The sequence below is a fragment of the Bos indicus genome, chromosome 3 (genome assembly GCF_029378745.1).
Source record: "Bos indicus isolate NIAB-ARS_2022 breed Sahiwal x Tharparkar chromosome 3, NIAB-ARS_B.indTharparkar_mat_pri_1.0, whole genome shotgun sequence".
NCBI lineage: Eukaryota > Metazoa > Chordata > Mammalia > Artiodactyla > Bovidae > Bos > Bos indicus.
The window spans coordinates 6641969-6662995 of NC_091762.1; the positions used below are offsets into that span (position 1 = coordinate 6641969).

The 21027-nt window shown below is 41.3% G+C and overlaps 1 protein-coding gene across 4 annotated transcripts in view; it reads right to left on the reverse strand.

The window, feature by feature from the left end:
- Positions 1 to 17185, reverse strand: part of HSD17B7 (hydroxysteroid 17-beta dehydrogenase 7) — a 29968-nt gene extending 12783 nt beyond the window's left edge. Inside the window, exons 1-7 of one of the 4 annotated variants that reach the window (XR_011564895.1) lie at positions 17036 to 17185; positions 14779 to 14982; positions 13509 to 13601; positions 9699 to 9813; positions 3735 to 3929; positions 1468 to 1971; positions 11 to 115 (exon numbers count right to left, since the gene is read on the reverse strand). Coding sequence is in view for 2 of the 4 variants with exons in the window: in XM_019986848.2 (XP_019842407.1) it covers positions 11 to 115; positions 3735 to 3929; positions 9699 to 9813; positions 13509 to 13601; positions 14779 to 14982; positions 17036 to 17070 (747 nt within the window). In the remaining 2 variants the exon portion in view is untranslated. Of the gene's footprint in view, positions 1 to 10; positions 116 to 1467; positions 1972 to 3734; positions 3930 to 9698; positions 9814 to 9841; positions 11246 to 13508; positions 13602 to 14778; positions 14983 to 17035 lie in introns of those variants that run through there. The other 3 variants (XM_019986848.2, XR_011564900.1, XM_070782681.1) reach the window with 3 other exon arrangements.
- Between the last annotated feature and the right edge of the window lie 3842 nt (positions 17186 to 21027).

A 21027-nucleotide genomic window follows, 5' to 3' on the forward strand; every position in this document is an offset into this window, starting at 1 on the left:
TATCACTTACCAGCCATATGATTGGCATGATTAACATCCACACAAAGGGAGGTAGAATTCCATATGTCAAATTGGTCAGCATCGTACCTGGGCACACTACACTGGAATACAGACCCTGGGGGCACAGAGAGGGGTAGCAGTTCATTTTAATTCAATACACATTGAGCCTGCCTCTATGTCAGTTAATAAAGGAGAAACACAAATGAGCCAGGAAGCCAGGGCGCCAAGGCTTGATGCTCTAAGCTGTCCTTGTAGCTGGGTAGACCATTTTAATTTAAGAATCACGTACTGAAAACTCACTATGAGAGGCACTTGATAATGTCTTTTATTCTCAAGTAACTCAGAGAACAAAGAGTAACCAAGCTTGAAGCTGGATGAGAAAAGCAGGACTGGTTATCTGTGTTTTCCATGGCTTAACTGAAGATCAGTTGACCAATCAAAATGAGCAGTGAGAGATAAGAGAGCCATACAAAGAAAGTCTTTGCCTGAAAGAAGTTTCTACTCTAGTAAATACAGACAGCTAAACCTCAAGTGTGTCTCTGTTTCCTGCAGGAACACAAGGCCTAGGGCTCTAGCTCGAGGCACTGGAGAGGTGGGTATGATTCCACAAAGACCTCCTCTAACTGAGGATCTCTAAATCAGGTTCTTAGCCCTGCACTCATCATTTTAGAAAGACCTGTTTTATAAAAAGAGCCCCAGTTAACACATGGCACATATTAATAATAGAAAGGTCTGTAGTAATCCTTAGAACACTGGGATTTGTTTTACTAGTTTACTTGGTTTAATTTTCACCACATTTCACCTTATTTTGATATTGACTATTTTAATTCATGGGCTTCCCTTCTGGCTCAGCTGGTAAAGAATCTGCCTGCAATGTGGGAGACCTGGGTTCTATCCCTGGGTTGGGAAGATCCCCTGGAGAAGGGAAAGGCTACCCACTCCAGGATTTCAGCCTGGAGGATGCCATGGACTGTATAGTCCATGGAGTCGCAAACATGAAGTCAGTTGGACACGACTGACTTTTACTTTCACTTTCACTTTAATTCATATTTTTATTACTTTTAACTTTTTTTTTCCTTTTAAACAAAAATAGAAAGTACCAGGATACCACAGTCAGTTCAGGGGACAGAAAGCACCCTGAGTATCAGAAGCTAGAAGGCTGGCTTCCTTTATTCACTGCTGCAGGGCCTGGTGGTGCCTGATGTGGATAATTTAGACCTGAGAATCCCCTTGATTGACCAGCAGTCCTCTGAAAAAAGTCAGGAACTTTACAGACCAAAAATTCTTCCCAAATATTTTGCCCCAAAGATAGCTAAGGAGAATTTCTTAATCTGGGAACTAGCCAGGGACAGTTAGGACCTATTCAGCCCTAAATGAAGACATCTGTGAACTAAAATCCAGGGCTTTCAACACACACGACTTTCTGACATTGAGCAACAAAAGAAACAAGCAAGGAGGCCATCTTACCTAAACTGAAGTCCCTTCACACATTTCATCTGAAGGAATGAGCGTGACGACCCTGAGTATTTCTCAAGGCTGTGTGACAGGAGGAGTCATTCATGGACAGGTAAAGTCTATCAGGCAGCCTATGCTGCTGATGCTGAGTCGCTTCAGTCGTGTCCAACTCTGTGCGACCCCATAGACGGCAGCCCACCAGGCTCCCCGTACCTGGGATTCTCCAGGCAAGAACACTGGAGTGGGTTGCCATTTCCTTCTCCAATGCATGAAAGTGAAAAGTGAAAGTGAAGTCGCTCAGTCGTGTCCGACTCTTCGCGACCCCATGGACCGCAGCCTACCAGGCTCCTGCGTCCATGGGATTTTCTAGGCAAAAGTACTGGAGTGGGGCGCCATTGCCTTCTCCCAGGCAGCCTGTAGGGATCCAACATTTCCAGTCATACAAGTCTTCAAAGGGAGGTAGTTCTTTCTTAGCTACTTCTTTCTTCATAAAAGCCAAGGTAGAACGATCATGAGCTACAAACCAATCACACAGATTTTAAAGGAGCTGGCAGCATTAGCTAATTTTTTTTTTTTCTTTAAAGATGAAATCCCAAAACTTGACAATTGAGACAAGCAAAATTTCAGAGCTTTTTATGAAAAAAGAAGCTAAATCCACTCTGACCTTATCCCTAAAAGGGAGTTTCCAGAGGACAAGCAGTTGTGACAGTTTTTAAACATCCCAAGAAATCTCAGGAGGAGGCTCACATGTGGACCAACACACTGAGCCTGAATAATAACAATAATAACAACAGCCAACAAACAAACACATAAGCACACACATGAACAGATGCAGACCACATGACCAGACACCTACAGCCATGAGCACATAACCACACATAGTCACCTTCATACACATGTTCACAAACATACAAAACCCACACATGTGCACATGGCTAGGCATACTCATGCATGTATGCATGCACATAGTACACATATGTACAGATACATACACATACACAGGCACATTCTAACACAAAGCATTGTTGTCAATGCTTCATACCACTCCAATCACTCAATCCTCCCAGCAAATCTATGAGGCAAACACTATTATTAACCCTGTTTCTCAGATGAGGAAACTGGAAGTGCAAAGACATTAAATAATCTGTCCGAGGTGACAGAGCCAGAATTCAAAAGCAGTTCTAGAGAATGTGCTCATAGCTTCTACTTTTATACCATCCTCTTCACTAAGAGGTTTAATCCTAAGAGCCAGTTCTCAGAAGTGAGAATTCCAGCTGATGAAGGTCTCCATTCCAGAATCAACCAGATCTAAACCATTACATAAGGTTTAGACTGCTGTATCTAATGGATGATCAAAAACAGCCCCTTAAGGGCAAATAGTTTCTGCACTGCCTTTTATTTCTCCTTCCTCCTCAATTTTCAGCCTGGGTCAGTACCCTAAAAATGGTCAGCTTTTGTAAATATTGTCAGAGTTAAATTTCTCCCCAGTTCCATATTCAAAAAACACAGTCAAAGCAAGCAAAGGAAAATGCCCACAGGAGAGACTGGAGATTTCCAGTTAAAATTTTGGACCTGGGCAAGAGAAACATACAAAAAAGCACTAAGTTCCAGACCACAGAGGCCACAGAAGCCAGCATGTCTGACAAGGGTTGCTCTCTAAATCCAGTCCTCAAAAGACAAACCTCTGCAGCCTCACCAGAGATCCTCACTCTCCAAGGGCTTTCTAACTGCCAGCTGTCCTGTAACACTGGATATAACACTGGAGGCAGCACGGCTTGATGGGAAAAGTCCAAGCTTGAAGTTAGACAGCCTTGAGCTCAGCTCTGAGCTCTACCCTTTACTGACTGTGTGACTTCTGGGTAAATGACTTTAATAAGGACTCCAAACTTTAGTGTCCTCGTATGAAAATAGGAATACTCAGACCCACCTCACTGTGACGGGAAAGGTATTAAGTGACACACACGGCAAATGCTTAACAGGAGCTACTGATATCGTTAGTAGTGTCATTCTGTTATATAAATTATAGCTCCAGAGGAGCTACAGACTGGTAAATGAACCCCCATATACCTACAAGTCTGGAGCTCATTATCTCTGCTCTAAAACTTCCTATACATCAACTGCCACTCTTTGTCATGTCTTACCTTGTCCTCACAGCAATCCTGCTCAAGAAACAATATTTCATCTTCACACTACAATAGGGAGCCAGCCATTTTACTAAGCAATCAGTGCTGGTTCAGCAAACACTGCCCTGCCATCTCCATATTGCTGAGACAGGCTACCTGATGGTTGAAGTGTCTGTTCAAAGCCACACTCAGAAGGTCAATCGCGTATTTGGAAGAGCTGTAGGGCTCCTGGCCTTTGCTGTGCTGGACATCCTCAAAGCTGAAATTAGATTTCTTTGCATTGCGAGATGATGTCCAAATGAGCTGAGATGGACTCTCACTGTGACACAGGAGAGATTCTAGTTCCTGAATCTGAATGAGGAATAAAAGAAACAAAAAAAAAGTATCAAAATATACTAAGGGATTACAAGATAACAATTTTGAAACCAATATAAATGTACACTAGAATTGAACAGGTGTGTCATTGGTAGAGTGGGCCACAAGTAAGCAAGAGAAGGAGTTTAGACTGATCCATGTGGTAAGGGATTAGAGTCAGAGACGTCAGTGTGAACTCATGTTTAGCTTAATAAAGATTCAGATGTTACATACAAAATATTTATAGATATTTATATATAAATGGGTTAGCATGCACATAGATATTTCCTTGAATTCCAGAAAAACATCTACATCTGTTTCGTCAATTACGTTATAGCCTTTGACTGTGAGAATCATAACAAACTGTGGAAAGCTCTTAAAGAGAAGGGAACACCAGACCATCTTACCTATCTCCTGAGAAATCTGTATGTGGGTCAAGAAGCAACAGTTAGAACCCTGTATGGAACAACCGATTAGTTCAAGTTTGAGAAAGGAGTACGACAGGGCTGTCTGCTGTCACCCTGTTTGTTTAACGTATGTGCTGGGCATATCATGAGAAATGTCAGGCTGGATGAGTTACAAGCTGGAATCAAGATAGGAGGGAGAAACAGCAACAACTTCAGATATGCGGATGATACCACTCTAATGGCAGAAAGCAAAGCAGAACTAAAGAGACTCTTGATGAGGGTGAAGGAGGAGAGTGAAAGAGCCGGCTTAAAACTCAATATTAAAAACACTAAGATCATGGCATCCAGCCCCATTACTTCATGGCAAACTGAAGGGGAAATGGTGGAAGCGGTGACAGATATCCTCTTCCTGGGCTCTAAAATCACTGTGGAAGGTGACTGCAACCATGAAATCAGAAGACGGTTGCTTCTTGGCAGGAAAGCTATGACAAAGCTAGACAGTACATTGAAAAGCAGAGACATTACTCTCCAAAAAGGTCTGTGTAGTCAAGGTGATGGTCTTCCCAGTAGTCACATATGGTTGTGAGAACTGGACCATAAAGAACGCAGAATGCCAAAGAATTGATGCCTTCAAACTGTGGTGCTGGAGAAGACTCCTGAGAATCCCTTGGACGGCAAGAAGATTATACTAGTCCAATCCTAAGGAAAGTCAACCCTGAATATTCCTTGGAAGGACTGATGCTGAAGCTGAAGCTCCAGCATTTTTGTCCTCTGATGTAAACAGCCAACTCACTGGAATAGTCCCTAATGCTGGCAAAGATGGAGGGCAGAAAGAGAAGAGGGCATCAGAGGATGAGATGGCTGGATGGCATCACAGATAAAATGGACATGAACTTGGGCAAGCTTTGGGAGATGGTGAGGGACAGGGAGGCCTGGTGTGCTACAGTTCCATGGGGCCACAGAGAGTCAGACATGACTGGGAGACTGAACAAAACCAAGATATGTCCTTGCTCTGTGAGCTGAGAGGGCCTACAAGCACATGCTATCTCAACAGCAAGGAGCACCAGATCTTGGTTTCTAATACCATCCTCCAATAAAAGGAAACAGATCTCCTCAGAGAAATGTCTGATTCTGAGACTGGGATAGGAAATACATAACGTGAGTCTTAAGCATCATGTGGTGTCAGGAAGGACATGCACAAAACAAAACCCGAAAGCCACAGTGATGAGGCTATGTCAAAGATATAGAAGTGCCACAGGATAGAAAGCCTAGAAGTAAACCCACGCACCTACGGTCAAATGATCTACAAGGGAGGGAAGCACATAGCATGAAAAGAAGGTCTCTTCAATAGCTGGCATGGGGAAGACTGGACAGCTACATGCAAGTGAATGAAATGAAAACATCCTCTAATACCACATTCAAAAATAAACTCAAAATGGATGAAAGATCTAAATGTAAGACCAGATACTATAAAACTCCTATAGGAAAACGTAGGCAGAACACTCTTTGACATAAATCACAACAATATCTTTTTGGATATGCCTCCTAGAGTAATGAAAATAAAAACAAAGCTAAACAAATGGGATCTAGTTAAACTTAAAAGCATCTGCACAGCAAAGGAAACTATAAGTAAAACAATAAATTGAAAAAATAAATATAAAAAAATACAACCTACAGAATGGGAGAAAATACTTACAAACAATGCAACCCATAAGGGATTAATTCCAAAATACACAAACAGCTTATTCAGCTCAATATCCAAAAACAAACAACCCCATCAAAATATGGGTAGACGATCTAGACATTTCTCCAAAGAAGATACACACATGGCCAAAAGGCACATGAAAAGATTTTTAACATCAGTCATTATTAGAGAAATGCTAATCAAAACTATTAATACAATGAGGTATCACCTCACACCAGTCTACAAATAACAAATGCTGGAATGGGTACAGAGAAAAAGGAAACCTCTTAAACTGCTGATGGGAATATAAATTGGTACAGACACTATGGAGAACAGTATGACAGAGCTCTATTAAAAACAGAGCTATCAAAACATACTTCAAAAAGACACGTTCACCATGATGCACATTGCTGCACCATTTCCAATAGCCAAGACATGGAAACCACCTAAATGCCCACCGATAGATGAATGGATAAAGATGTGGTGCGTGCATACACACAAGAACACATATCACTCAGCCATAAAATGAACAAAATAACGCCATCTGCAGCAACGTGGATGAACCTAGAGATTATCATACTAAGTGAAGTCAGAGAAACACAAATACATGATATCACTTATATGTGAAATCTAGAAAAAAGTGACACAAAAGGATTTACTTACAAAATAGAAGTAGACTCACAGACATAGAAAACAAATTTGCAGTTACCCAAGGGTAAAGGTGGGCGGGACCTACTACTATATATAAAATAAGATAACCAACAAGGACTGTATAGCACAGAGAAGTATACTCAATATTTTGTAATAACCTACACAGGAAAACAATCTGAAAAAGAAGATATGTGTGTATATAGATATACATATGCACGTATATATAACTTAATCATTTTTCTGTACCCCTGAAATTAACAAAACATTGTAAATCAACTATACTTCCATAAAAGTTTTTGAAAAAGATATAAAAGTTCCAACTGAAAGAGGTCCAATGGCCCAAGCTAAAATCATTCGAGTAAGAAAATAATGTTTATAATTCAAAGGAGAAAATGCATATCCATGAATCTGCATGGATGTCACAAATGCCTTTATTCAGCTTTAGTAATGAATAATAGGCCAATAAATAAGTGGCTGAATAAAGAATTAAGTGGAGGAGAACAGACATATCTCCCTTGCAGAAAAACTCCAAATAATTCATATAGCTACTCCATGGTTAAGAAGGCCAAGCACCACCAAGTGTGGGCTGCACAAAGTAACTCTCTTCCACAAGACTACTACGGGAGAAAGAAGCAACTTGACAAAGGAAAAACCTGACAACTACTACTTCAGGTCAGCGGATCAAAGAGAACGTCAACACTGATAAGACACACTGACAGGACGTGACGACACTGGCACTCTATCTCTGTGGCCTTCCTTTCAAAAACACATTTTCTCAAATCTAGTCATGAGGAAAACAGACACATCCCAATAAGGAACCATGTACAGAACACCTGAGCAGTAATCCCCAAACTGCCAGGGTCATCAAAAACAAGGAAAGTGTGAGAAATTATCACGACCAAGAAGAGCTTAAGGAGATTTGACTTCTAAATATAATGTGAGATTTAACTACTAAATGGGATGCTAGAACTGAAAAAGGATATCACACAAAATTGAAGAAATCTGAATAAAGTATGGAGTTTCGTTAATAGAAATATATCAACATTGGTTCACTAACTGTGACAATCTACCAAACTATGTAGGATGTTAATAGTAGAGGAAACTGGGACTTCCCTGGTGGTCCAGTGGTTAATACTCCAAGCTTCTAACGCAAGGGGGTGCAGGCTCAAGCCCAGGTGGGGGAACTAAAATCTCACACGCAGCATGATGCAGCCAAAAGATAATAATAATAGAGGAAACTAGGCCTAGAGTATGCAGAAAATCTCTCTGCAATAATTCTGTAAATCTAGAGCTATCCTAAAATTAGAATTTTATTAAAGAAATATCTAGGAATGCTTGCAGATCTGCAATGAATATTTACATCAAATCGAGAGAATCCATGAACATGAGATTAACTCAGTTATCTGGTTCCACAATGTATACTGCACTGTACCTGGAACTTTACAGAAATTATCTCTAGTCTTCTAACTATCTCTAGTCTTCTTCTAATGATCTAACAAAATTTTGATCATTTATAATCAAACTGGGGATGGAACCATTCACATAACACATTTATACCTGGACCTAGAATCCAAGTTTGTGTTCCACAAAGTGGTAAGATTCCTAAAAATAATCTGGAGAGAGTAGAAGGCATCATAAACCTTCCTGTTATTTTATTTGATAAATCAATCCCCAAACCCCTGCTGTTAGGCCTACCTACATAAGGATACACAATGTTAAGTCATGTCACCAGGATACCTGTGATAATTGTGCCTTTGGTCACAACTCTCCTCTGCCATTCCCCCAAACTGGATTACCCCAAAATACTAGATTTCCTTAACAACTTGATGTTTTAAACAGTAGATTCATCAAAAAGTTGACAGACTATTAATACTAACATTAACTTACCCTCTATCATTGCCAACTAATTTAATAACTCAAAAAGAGGGCAAAGAATGAGAGGATTATAAAAACATAAGATACATTAGATGAATCTCTGAAGAGTTATAAAACATGATCAAATATGAATTCAATCCTATCCTGACTATATTTTAACTTTTATCATTGAAAAAGCAATACCACATTGTTTTTTAAGTGCTAAAGGATCTAGAATGTACATGAATCTCACACTCACTTCTGATATTCTGGTACCCCAGTTCAAAGGGGTTCCCAATTTCATTTGTATCATTTGTGTATTTGTTTATACAAATGAGGCCACACTATACATAGCACAACCAGCTGTTTCTTCTCAATAATAAAATACTAATGGCTATCCCATCTAAGTGCAAAAGATCTTTTCTTTTAGTGGTTTCACAATATTCCAATGTTTATGTACATCTTAAGTTATTATATTTATATTTACAGCTAGCCCTCAAGGAGGTCCAATTATGAGGGAAATTATATTTAAGGTGAAAAAAAATGATCATAAATCTAAAAGTGTCAGAGATACAAATTCTATGCATCAGAAAGAGTTCTTCTAATACCAAAGAATTAAAAGCAACTGGCAACAGAGCTGGGCATTACTTAATCTAGGTAGTAAAGCTGTCTTATGAGACTAAATGTGAGGCAAGAACACAGAACAACTTAGGCAATTTGCACATCCCTTGCTTAGCTTTATATGCATGCCTGGAATTGTAACACATCAGTTTGGAGGCTTAAGAAATCACATCAAGACAGTAAAAGATTAAAGTACTGTCTAATAGTGTCTTGTCTGTTACCCCATCCTATCTAATGACAAGCCCAGTTTCAAAGACCATGTAGAACAGGACTTGTGCACTTCCTCAGTTCTATTCATTGTTTCTAAAAGCGCTTGTGTGTTCATATTTTACTTTCCGCTCTCTGAAGTTGATGTCCAAAGGAAAAAATACACCAGCAGGCTGCTTCAGGGAAGCAATGTTTTCAAAGAGTCATCACCCCATTTAAACACTCAAAGATGCAATGCCGGCCATAAACTAATGAGCTTAACAACACAGCACTGGACATATCTGCACACGTGTTTAGGATCGCAGCACTAAGTGTTGCTTACGAAGCCTAAAACCTTTTTACCAGGATAAAGTGGCCAAAGACATTGGTTTCAAACACCTCCTGGAGCCCATCAGGGGTTATCTTGTCATTCTGGGTCAGCAGTCCTTCAGCTGTGGAGAACATATGAATCACTTTTCTGAAACAGCAGAAGACAATGGTATGACATTTTAAAGCTTCTTTAACTGAAGATAGTAAAGAGATACCCCTCCTGCCTTCCCTGACCCCCCAACTTTTCCTTGCTTCTGTAATAACAGGAACAGAAATACTTATTTCTCAGAGCGGGTTATTTTGAGCACTAAATCAAATGCAAAAATGCTTTCTTGCACCCAGTTCAACCTATATACTTATAGTCCATACAACCAACAGGAACCTGAGCCTCTCAAAACCCTGCTGCAAAAACTCTCTTCCCTTCATTCCAAATCAAGCTATTAGGTTGGTGAAAAAGTAATTGTGGTTTCAGACTGTGAATTTTAAATCATTATAATTAGGCTCAAACACAGCTTTATTAACCAAAATAGGAACCATTACAATCAACACATTTTTGCCAATGAGAAGTAAGTTTGTTTATTCCTGTAGCATAAAAATACATGCTTCAGGATTCCACAAACTCTTGGAAGGCATTTTTCTGCTTCCTGCAGGTTGTGGAAGCATTTTCTCTGCAACAAGTTGTCAAGATGCTTGAAGAAATCATAGTCAGATGGCAAGAGATCAGGTGAATATGGTGGATAAGGCAAAACTTTATATAGCCCGATTCATTCAACTTTTGAAGCACTGGATGTGCAATGTGTGGTCGTGGAGAAGAACTGGGCTCCCTCTCTTGACTAAAGCAGCTACAGGCATTGCAGTTTTCAATGCATCTCATTGATTTGGTGAACCTACTTCTCAGATGTAATGGTTTCGCCAGGACTCAGAAAGCTGTAGTGGATCAGAATGGCAGCACACCACCAAACAGTGACCACGACACTTTTTGGGGTGCAAGTTTGGCTTAGGGAGTGCTTTGGAGCTTCTTCTTGGTCCAAACACTGAGCTGGTTGTCACCAGCTACTTCTTCTTGGTCCAAACACTTCGAGCTGGTTGTTGTCAGTTGTCATACACAGTTCACTTTTTAGTGCACATTACAATCTGACTGAGAAGTGGTTCATTGTTTTTGCATAGAATAAGAGAAGATGACGCTTCAAAATGACGATTTTTTTTATTTGCAGTCAGCTCATGAGGCTCCCACTTATCAAGCTTTTTCACCTTTCTGATCTGCTTCAAATGCCAAACTACCATAGAATGGTCAACACTGAGTTCTTCAGCAACTTCTCATGCAGTTGTAAGAGGATCAGCTTCAGTGATTGTTCTCAGTTGGTCACTGTCATCTGACCATTGGCCACTGAGTTCCCCATCTTCAAGGATCTCGTCTTCTTTGCAAAACTTCTCAAACAAGCACTGCACTGTATGTTTGTTAGCAGTTCCTGGGCCAAATGTGTTGTTGGTCTAAGTTGTCTCCACTGCCTTATGAACAATTTTGAACTCAAATAGGAAAATCACTTGAATTTTCTTTTTGTCTAACATCATTTCCTAGTCTAAAAAAAATATAAAATACATAGGAAGTAATAAGTCATTAGCAAAAAACAAAGTGAGAAATGTGCATTAAAACAATGTATAACATAACCACATTTATTTAAGAATGTATTCCAATATCAGATAGCAAATTTCAACCATGCAAAACCACAATACTTTTGCACCAACCTAATACAAATCAACTGCCCTGGGGGAATAAGAGTCATGCCAAGAAGAAAAAGTCTTCCCCTGCACACTGATGTCTAACTGCTGAACAAAGTAACAAAGTGAAGCAGGCTTTTTTATCATAGGGAATTCCTGAGGCATTGAATACAGGAAGACAGTGATTTGCTGTGAGATCAATGTAATAGGTCAAGACCAGCATGTGATTTTGTGTGTAGGAGTGTGTGTGTGTTGAATGGCAGAAAAGTAAAACAAAAGTAGCAGTATAGGAAGTAGCATGAAGTAAGAGTAACATCTATTTATGAATAAGTATGGATGTGCTCAGTTGCTCAGTTGTGTCTGGCTCTTTGCCACCCCGTGGATTATAGCATGCCAGGTTCCTCTGTCCCTTGAATTTTCCAGGCAAGAATACGGGAATGGATTGGTTGCCATTTCCTTCTCCAGGGACTCCCTGACCCAGGGATCGAACCCACGTCTCCTGGAAGGCAGGTTCTTTACCACTGTGCCACCTGGGAAATCCATGAATAAGTACACTGGGTCACAAAAAAGATTTATTTCTTATTGTACTACTACTAATAGTAGTAGTACTGTAGGTTGTAGTTAAACATTTTTGGAAGCCACTAATGTGTATTGACTATGTGGATCACAATAAACTGTGGAAAATTCTGAAAGAGATGGGAATACCAGAGCACCTGACCTGCCTCTTGAGAAACCTATATGCAGGTCAGGAAGCAACAGTTAGAACTGGACATGGAACAGACTGGTTCCAAATAGGAAAAGGAGTACGTCAAGGCTGTATATTGTCACCCTGCTTATTTAACTTATATGCAGAGTACATCATGAGAAACGCTGGGCTGGAAGAAACACAAGCTGGAATCAAGATTGCCGGGAGAAATATCAGTAACCTCAGATATGCAGATGACACCACCCTTATGGCAGAAAGTGAAGAGGAACTAAAAAGCCTCTTGATGAAAATGAAAGTGGAGAGTAAAAAAGTTGGCTTAAAGCTCAACATTCAGAAAACGAAGACCATGGCATCTGGTCCCATTACTTCATGGCAAATAGATGGGGAGACAGTGGAAACAGTGTCAGACTTTATTTTGGGGGGCTCCAAAATCACTGCAGATGGTGACTGCAGCCATGAAATTAAAAGACGCTTACTCCTTGGAAGAAAAGTTATGACCAACCTAGATAGCATATTGAAAAGCAGAGACATTAGTTTGCCAACAAAGGTCTGTCTAGTCAAGGCTATGGTTTTCCCAGTAGTCACGTATGGATGTGAGAGTTGGACTGTGAAGAAAGCTGAGCACCAAAGAATTGATGCTTTTGAACTGTGGTGTTGGAGAAGACTCTTGAGAGTCCCTTGGACTGCAAGGAGATCCAACCAGTCCATTCTGAAGGAGATCAGCCCTGGGATTTCTTTGGAAGGAATGATGCTAAAGCTGAAACTCCAGTACTTTGGCCACCTCACGCGAAGAGTTGACTCATTGGAAAAGACTCTGCTGCTGGGAGGGATTGGGGGCAGGAGGAGAAGGGGACGACAGAGGATGAGATGGCTGGATGGCATCACTGGTGTGAGTCTGAGTGAACTCCGGGAGTTGGTGATGGACAGGGAGGCCTGGCGTGCTGCGATTCATGGGGTCGCAAAGAGTCGGACACGACTGAGCGACTGAACTGAACTGAATGTGTGTTGAGAATCTCCCAGGAAGGTGTTTAGCCCTGTACATTTCCTCAGCCTACTAGTCAGAGTGCCTGACACATGGCTGAGAAATGCTTCTCAAGTTGCCTTCCTGGATATTAGAGTCTCACTGACAACTCTGCCTAGTTCTGAAATGTTCTAATGGACACAGTGAGGCAGACCAAAACTGACCTGCCAAAACATGTAACATTCTTGGAATATCTGGGGACCAAGAACACAGAATCATGACTTTGCTCACAAAGACGAAAGCACGTTTCACCACATGGCTACAACATGTACTTTCTATCTTCATTCTTCTCCACACCCCCTCACCCCCTCAACTTATGGACTGACGGCAAAGCTAGGCAAAAATATATAAATAAACACCTTCCTTCCAATCAGTTAATCTAGAAGATAGAAATTACCTTGAAAAGAGACCACGGAAAAGTGCTTTGATATTTAGCTGTGGATTAGGCATGATCCCAGCATTTAGATATACATAGTCTAATCTCTGAAACCTGCAAGTAAAATCAAGAAAGAAGATTGTTAGCTGTCTCTTAGAGCAGTTAGAATACAGAAGGTCCACGAAGGACAGAAAGTACAAAAAGATGGCTGTAGCAAGCTAAGGCATCAGTACTACCTTCTCAACATTTTTTAATTAGCCCAGTAAATATTTGAGTATTCTTTTTTTGATGGTGGCTTCAAACAGAATTTGGAGAGCTGTATTGGGTCTTGAAATCAAATATTCTCTGATCAATACTCCTTCCAGCTTAGTCCTCCCAATAAGGTACCACAGCAACTCTATTAAACCCACACTCCCTCTGGTCTTAGAAAGGTTTTTGCTTTTTTAGAAAAAAAAAATTCACATCTTTCCTTTTTGACAAGTAAAATTTGTATAATCTGATCCATCAATGCTGGAATCTGAACACCAAGATATCCATTAGAGCAGGGAACACAGTAATGCAAATGGCTATCAAGCATAAAGGAAATACAATATATTATTCTTCAGCCAATTCTTTTACCAAGAAGGCTTTCCTTATATATACTGAAGTTCATTTTACTGTCCATGGAAATAAAGAAGCTCTTGCTTATTAAGGGCCTGAATTACAAAAATGTAATTAATAGTTTATTAATTAAACTAATTATTATTCATTCCTCTTAGAAGAAAAAAACATGCCCTGTCTCTCCAGAAAAATGCACTGTGTAGCTATATGCAATTTATTGTACATTTTTTGAGAACTTATATATCTAAGGACTCTAGCCCTTCAGATACTAAACATTTATCAAATGTTTATTGTCTGCCAATTAGTCAATATGAACAAATTTTTAGTGAGTGGCCTGGGGAAATTTCTTCACTTGTCAACACCTGCCTCACATACTTAATGGAGTTTTATTATGTAAAGCAAAGATGCAAAAAATGTATTTAAACATCAAAGGAGTTACACTAACCTAAGACTACAACTGACTGCATGTCAAAAAATGCTCATAAATTAATCTTCATGGAATGGTCATGATTGTGATTAAGAATGAAAATATGGTATACTGAGGCATAATATGTCACTCTGCAGATTTCCTCAGTGTAACTTCTTTTTACACTGCACCTGTTTCTTTTATAGATTTTCCCATCCCTTCTTATTCTATTAGCTGTTGCACTGCACAATCACATGAGAAAAAAGCCATCAATAAGACGCAGACCTTTGCTTGAGCTCCTTGGTGGCCTGGAACACCGACGGCAGGCTGCTGACATCCACCTGCACGATGGAGACCTCAGCAGCAGGGTGGGAGGCCAGTAGAGAGGTGCGGACAGCTTCTGCTTTGCTCATGTTCCTGCACGCCAAGCACAGGTGAAGTGCATCATCTTCTTCCAGCAACCGCCTGCAGAGGGCTAGGCCCACGCCACTGAGAGGACAATTCAGATATCGAATATGCATTAAATGAGAAGGTGCCAAATAGAAGCAACTTATCTCTGGCTCAGAAGACTGATTTTGTCAACTTGAGCCCCAGACAGGAGCCCAGGTAGACAGAAAGCACTCCAAAACTATGTAAAGAAGTGGGGAACCCTCCAACTCTCATAGTCACTGGCTCAGGATGTTGTCCAGCTTGTGGTTCTTTCATTTTGCAAAAGCTCAATGACCCGAATAACTGCAAATCAGAATTGCCCTTTAGCATTTAAGACAGAGTTTATCCTGTCAGTGGTTTTCATTTTATGCTGATCATGACACTCATGAAAGTGATTCAATACATCACCAGCAAGTGCTAAAAAGAGCATCTCAGCAGTTAGCAGTGTGCATGTTTTACTCTACTGTCTAGGTTTCTCAAGGGCAAGGGCTCTTCTATCAGTTGGTATCATGGCCATTATCAACAGCACCAGAAATTCCTAATTTAAGTAATGGGTGACTCTTTTAGGGTAAGGTATAAGCAAATGGCAAAAGAGACAAGTCCCTCTCAACTATTAGGACTGAATAACCAACAGGAAGATGATTAAGTAGAAGATAGGAAAAGGAAATATAAGATGGCTACAAGGAAAGAGATGTGGGCATGAATGCATGCTGCATGCTTAGTCACTCAGTCGTGTCTGACTCTTGGTGACCCTATGGATTGTTGCCCACTAGGCTCCTCTGTCCATGGAATTTTCCAGGCAAGAATACTGGAGAGGGTTGCCATTTCCTCCTCCAGGGGATCTTCCCCACCTAGGGATGAGTACATGTGTCAATGACCTCCTTCAGAAAGAGCATTGTGAAACCACACAGTAGATGGGGAGAAAGGTCGGATCAGGTTGGCTGATAACAGTGAAACCCTAGGTAAGTGGGCTTTTTCCAAGACTTGAAAGCTGATTCCTGGCAAAGAGTCTAGCACCATGAATAAACCATAGTTTTGTTTATTCATCCCCACTTGAGAATAGGCCTTTACTATAAATATACAATTGCACATATCACAATATTTGTAAAAGAAACAAACACAAAATCAAGCCTGATTTATTTAAGCATATTTGATATTTGCATGTTTGCAATATTAAGCATGCTGATATTTAAGCATATCAACATAGAAAGCACCACACTGGCTGTTAAAGTTATTCAGGTGAGGGTATACTAAAATTCTGCCCATTACAGGACACCTGCCAGGTTTGTCTTAGTTAACAAGGACATGCCTAAATAACTGAAAGCTGAACTAATTTTAAATGTCGTTTAACATAACCTCAGTCTTAATCCACCCGCGCACCGCCCCCGCCCCGACCCCCAAACGCCTCAATTAGAAAACTGATTTGGTTAGTTTCATCCTCCACACACTGTTCACTGAACTACAAACGAAAAGTAAAACAGAGGCTGAATCCAAATACCCAACCCCCGGAGTAAATTACTCATCGGCAGTATGGTTACTTGCACTCCTTCCACGCCTTAACAGAAAAAAGTTACTTTTCTCTGAGTCTCTGAAGAGTACTGTATAAGTACTAGGTGTCTAGCACTGTGTTACGTGAGATATTTGCCCCCCGTATTCTAACATTCTTGGACGCTTAAATTTTTCTAGGGGCGGAAGTCTAGCACAGAAAAAAACCGGGAGAGTACAAAATGTATGGTGATCTGGTCTAATGTACCAGTGATGAGAGAGTCAAAAGTGGAAAGGGGGCGAGGTCTGAGTGGGTAGAGCCCTTTCTCTGCATACCGACAGGATCGTCACTGAGACACATCTCTTAGTGACGCTCTACTTTTTTTTTTCCCTGTCATGTTTAATTGAAAGCACGTTACTGTGCTGCTCACGACGCCGACAGGCCTGGTACCTCGCGCACAGGGGAACCCAGGGAAAAGCCGGACAGGATCTCGGCCCTGTCCCCACCGAGGCAGGGTCAGCTACAGGAGCTCCTGCGGTCGATCGGTGGCTGGTCCACCTGGCTCGTTACTTCCTGCTCCCTTGGACCCCAGCCCCGCCGCCTCCACTATCTTGAAGGAGGTCTCACCTGCTCGCCCCGGTGATCAAAACCACTTTCCGCATGCTTGCGCACCCTATGACCAGGCGCCCCAAAGAAGGGCCCAGCAAGGCTTCTCACCCGTACTTGGACCCATAGCCCCGCCTCGGCCACGCCCCCGGGCCGTCAATCAGGGCCCGGCGGGGCCCCGCCTCCCTTTTTCATCACGGATTTCTCGCTGGGCGGCTCTTCCATCGCTGCCTGCCAGCCGCTCGCGGCTCAGGAGCCCGGATGGAGTGAGATAGGCCGAGGGGCGGAGCCGCGTTGTCGCGCAAGGCCCGAGCCAATCCGAGCTGTCCCTGCTCCTGGGCCTCGGAAGGTGTCCCGCCCCGAGTCCGCCCCGCTGACGTCCGGCTTTTGTAGTGGTTGGGGCGATCTCCTAGCGGTGCGCGCTGGTAGAGGAGTCGCGGCTCACGAAGGGTGAATACCCTGGCGCCTCTGATTAGCATTTCATGGGGGGAAGACCTCAGAATATTTTCACAGCGCTCCGTATTTTAGAGGAGAGGTTTGAGGCTAGGAAGTGAGGTTTAGAGATGATCATTACTTAGTTTTCCATCCAGGCACTGTGCCATTTAACACCCAACCTTCTGGTTCCAAAACTCCTCCTCTTCCTCTAAAAAATCATCTTCGTGAAAATGAACATTGATTTTACTAAGAACTTTACGGAGAATCATGCATGAATTGCCAATTTTCAAAACTTGGAATATGATGTAGAGTCAGAGAAGCTTAGAATTCCATAGGACGTAATGGGTCCTGTACTGTAATTTTCTATTTCAGTGTGTCTCAGATTCTTTGTGGTAAAGGACCTGCTTTGTTTTTCCAAGCCACCCCAGATGGGTACTTCTGGAATAATCAATAAAAATAAATTGCTAGAAAAATTAAATAAAAAGCAAGAAGCATACAAGCCCCATTTTTTTTTTTAAATTAAATTCAACAGATGTCAGTACTCTGCCAAACTGCCATAAAAGTTTCTAATGCTTACTTTAGGTTTCTGAATTTATTGTGGGCTATTCACAATGTGACCATCACTAGTCTGGGTCCACAGTAAGGAATTCTGCATTTCTTGTATCAAACTCTGTGGAAGGTACTTCATAACCGCTTCAAAAATTTTAATTATTTATAAACAGCAATGATCTCTGAAAGATACGAGACTGAGGTCATTTTCATTGGCTTTTGAGTAACCTGGACATTTTGATTAATTTTATATCAGTTTAGTATTAGCTACATCTTATACCGATAAAATTAGATTGAAAGAATAAATGTGATTATTAAAGATTTAATTCCTATATCATCAATATTTTTTTTTGAGTGGCACTCAGCTTCTACCCATAACCCACTTACAACTATTATAAAGAAACCATGATTTAACAATAGTTTCTGAAAGTTCTGGAGTAAAATTAACTCCTGTGTTGGGCTGTACCCCTACAGTCTTGCAACCCTTGTAGCTGCCCAGTTGCTAGACCAAAGAAAGAATCCAGAGGCAGCAAAAGAGACATCAATGATTTATTACATCTCACATGTCAGAGGCAACTGTCCTGGAGTGAGGCCTCACTGTGTGTGGTCAACAGGAGGCAGGACAAGGCAGGAGTATTCACTACACAGTGGAGGAGAAGGCTGTCGGTAACAGGGGATTTGACATCAAAAGGACTCTTGATGGCCAGGGAGACTGCTGAAACATCTTCCCACAGTTCTTTGGGTTAGCAACTGTTGGTGATCCAACGTGTTGGTGTCATTCTGGCCCTCAGTCTTAGAATAATTGTTAGCTAGGGTTGGGTTAATCATACCAATTAAACTTTCAGCTCAGGAGAAGGAGGCCACCATGGGCATATAGTAAGGATGAGACAGGGCCAGGTCGGGCAGCAATGTACAGAGACCAAGACAGCAGTGATTTTATAGGGCCTGACAGTACACCCCAATCTTTAGAATCTAGACCCAAAGCCTCCTTCTAGAGTGTCCAGAGTTCAGAGTTCCCTGGAGGAGGGCATGGCAACCCATTCCAGTATTCTTGCCTAGATAATCCCATGGACAGAGGAGCCTGGTGGGCTACAGACTGCTGCTGCTGCTGCTAAGCCGCTTCAGTCGTGTCCGACTCTGTGCGACCCCATAGACGGCAGCCCACCAGGCTCCGCAGTCCCTGGGATTCTCCAGGCAAGAACACTGGAGTGGGTTGCCATTTCCTTCTCCAATACATGAAAGTGGAAAGTGAAAGTGAAGTCGCTCAGTCTCGACCCAATGGACTGCAGCACAGCAGGCTCCTCCGTCCATGGGATTTTCCAGGCAAGAGTACTATGGGGTTGCAAAGAGTCGGACACGACAGAAGCAACTTAGCATGAAAGCCTATAGAGCTCAGAAATGACTTGTGAAATAAATAAGAGAGGGGACAGACAGTTGTATGGCTATCCTATGAAAAACTCATTCCTACCAATAAGGGGAGGGCCCAGACTCAGGATTTAGTATCATCACAATCTCAGGATGACCACCAGTGTAGGACTGACTGTGAATTAAGTGAAGGCCTGAAGACTTCAGAGCAAGACCAGCAGTCTCTCCTTCCATCACAATGTCCATCCAAGCCAAGTGAGGAAACCTTGGTCTTCTCCAAATAAAGTTTCTGCTTTCAAGGTTCTGCAGCCTCTGAAAGATAGGCTGAGCTGCTAGATGTGCCAGAGAGACCAGGAGAATAGGACTCTGTTGATGACAGATGCTTCATTTTGTATTTTAAAGATATTTCATCACATGTTGGATGCTGCTCAGTAACAGTCATAATTTTTTAATAACTCTTTAAAAAAAAAAATTATTTGCCTGCACTGGGTCTTAGTTGTGGCATGTGGGATCTAGTTCCCTGACCAAGGATTAAACCCAGGCCACCTTCATTGGGAGCGCAGAGTCTTAGCCATTGGACCACCAGAAAAGTCCTTATGGTTTTGCTTATAGGTGAATAAGTGTGACTTTTATCACCTCAAGCTAGTCATCTTGAGTTTATATTGTTCATGGGCTGTTTTCCTAGAGATGCCAGAAGAAAACGTGTTACCCAGTGATCCCATTTATCCCTAACACACCTTGGCCCCATGATCAGCATAGTAAATATAGCCACTACCTTTGGCTGTTTATTCATTTCTTCATATAATAAATTTGCTTCTACACTAAACTCTGAAACTGATCTCTGGTTTCTTGTATCATGCCTGACATTGTCCTTGAAAGTGAGAGTGAAATCGCTCAGTCATGTCCGACTCTTTGCGACCTCATGGACTGTAGCCTACCAGGCTCCTCTGTCCATGGGATTTTCCAGCCAATAGTACTGGAGTGGATTGCCATTTCCTTCTCCAGGAAATTGTCCTTAGGGAGACAAAAATAAATAAAGATATCTTATGCCTCCATAATAGAGCTTTGTTCTGGTTTCTTACAGTCCTCTCTAGAACTAACTTGCCTATGGTTTGCAACAGGGGCAAAAAAAAAAAACAGCTGCCAATGGGACCCTTTCTTGTAGATCTCTTTCATCTGTCTTTTCTTCAAATCACTCTACATCCAGTGTGGCCGAGAACCACGTTGAGAGTGGCATTTTACCAATGTCATTAGATAGCAAAAGGTCACATGCTGCCTATACGTAATAAGTTATTGCTCTGTAGGACTCAAGGACCAGAAGATAATATGTGTGTGCATTTCTTTTTCAAATACAAAATGAATATAAAATTATAAATGGAGATAAGTCAGTTTTCTAGTACTGATTTTACTAGTTTTTAATCAGCAGTTAAAAAATGCATGGCCTTTTAAGTTGTTAGATAAAATATTAAAGAGCAGTCTTTAATTTTTAAATTTTTGTCTTTATTTAAAAAATTTTTAATATAAATTTATTTATTTTATTTGGAGGCTAATTACTTTACAATATTGTATTGGTTTTGCAATACATTGACATGAATCCACCACGGGTACATGTGTTCCCCATCCTGAACCCCCCTCCCACCTTCCTCCCCATACCATCCCTCTGG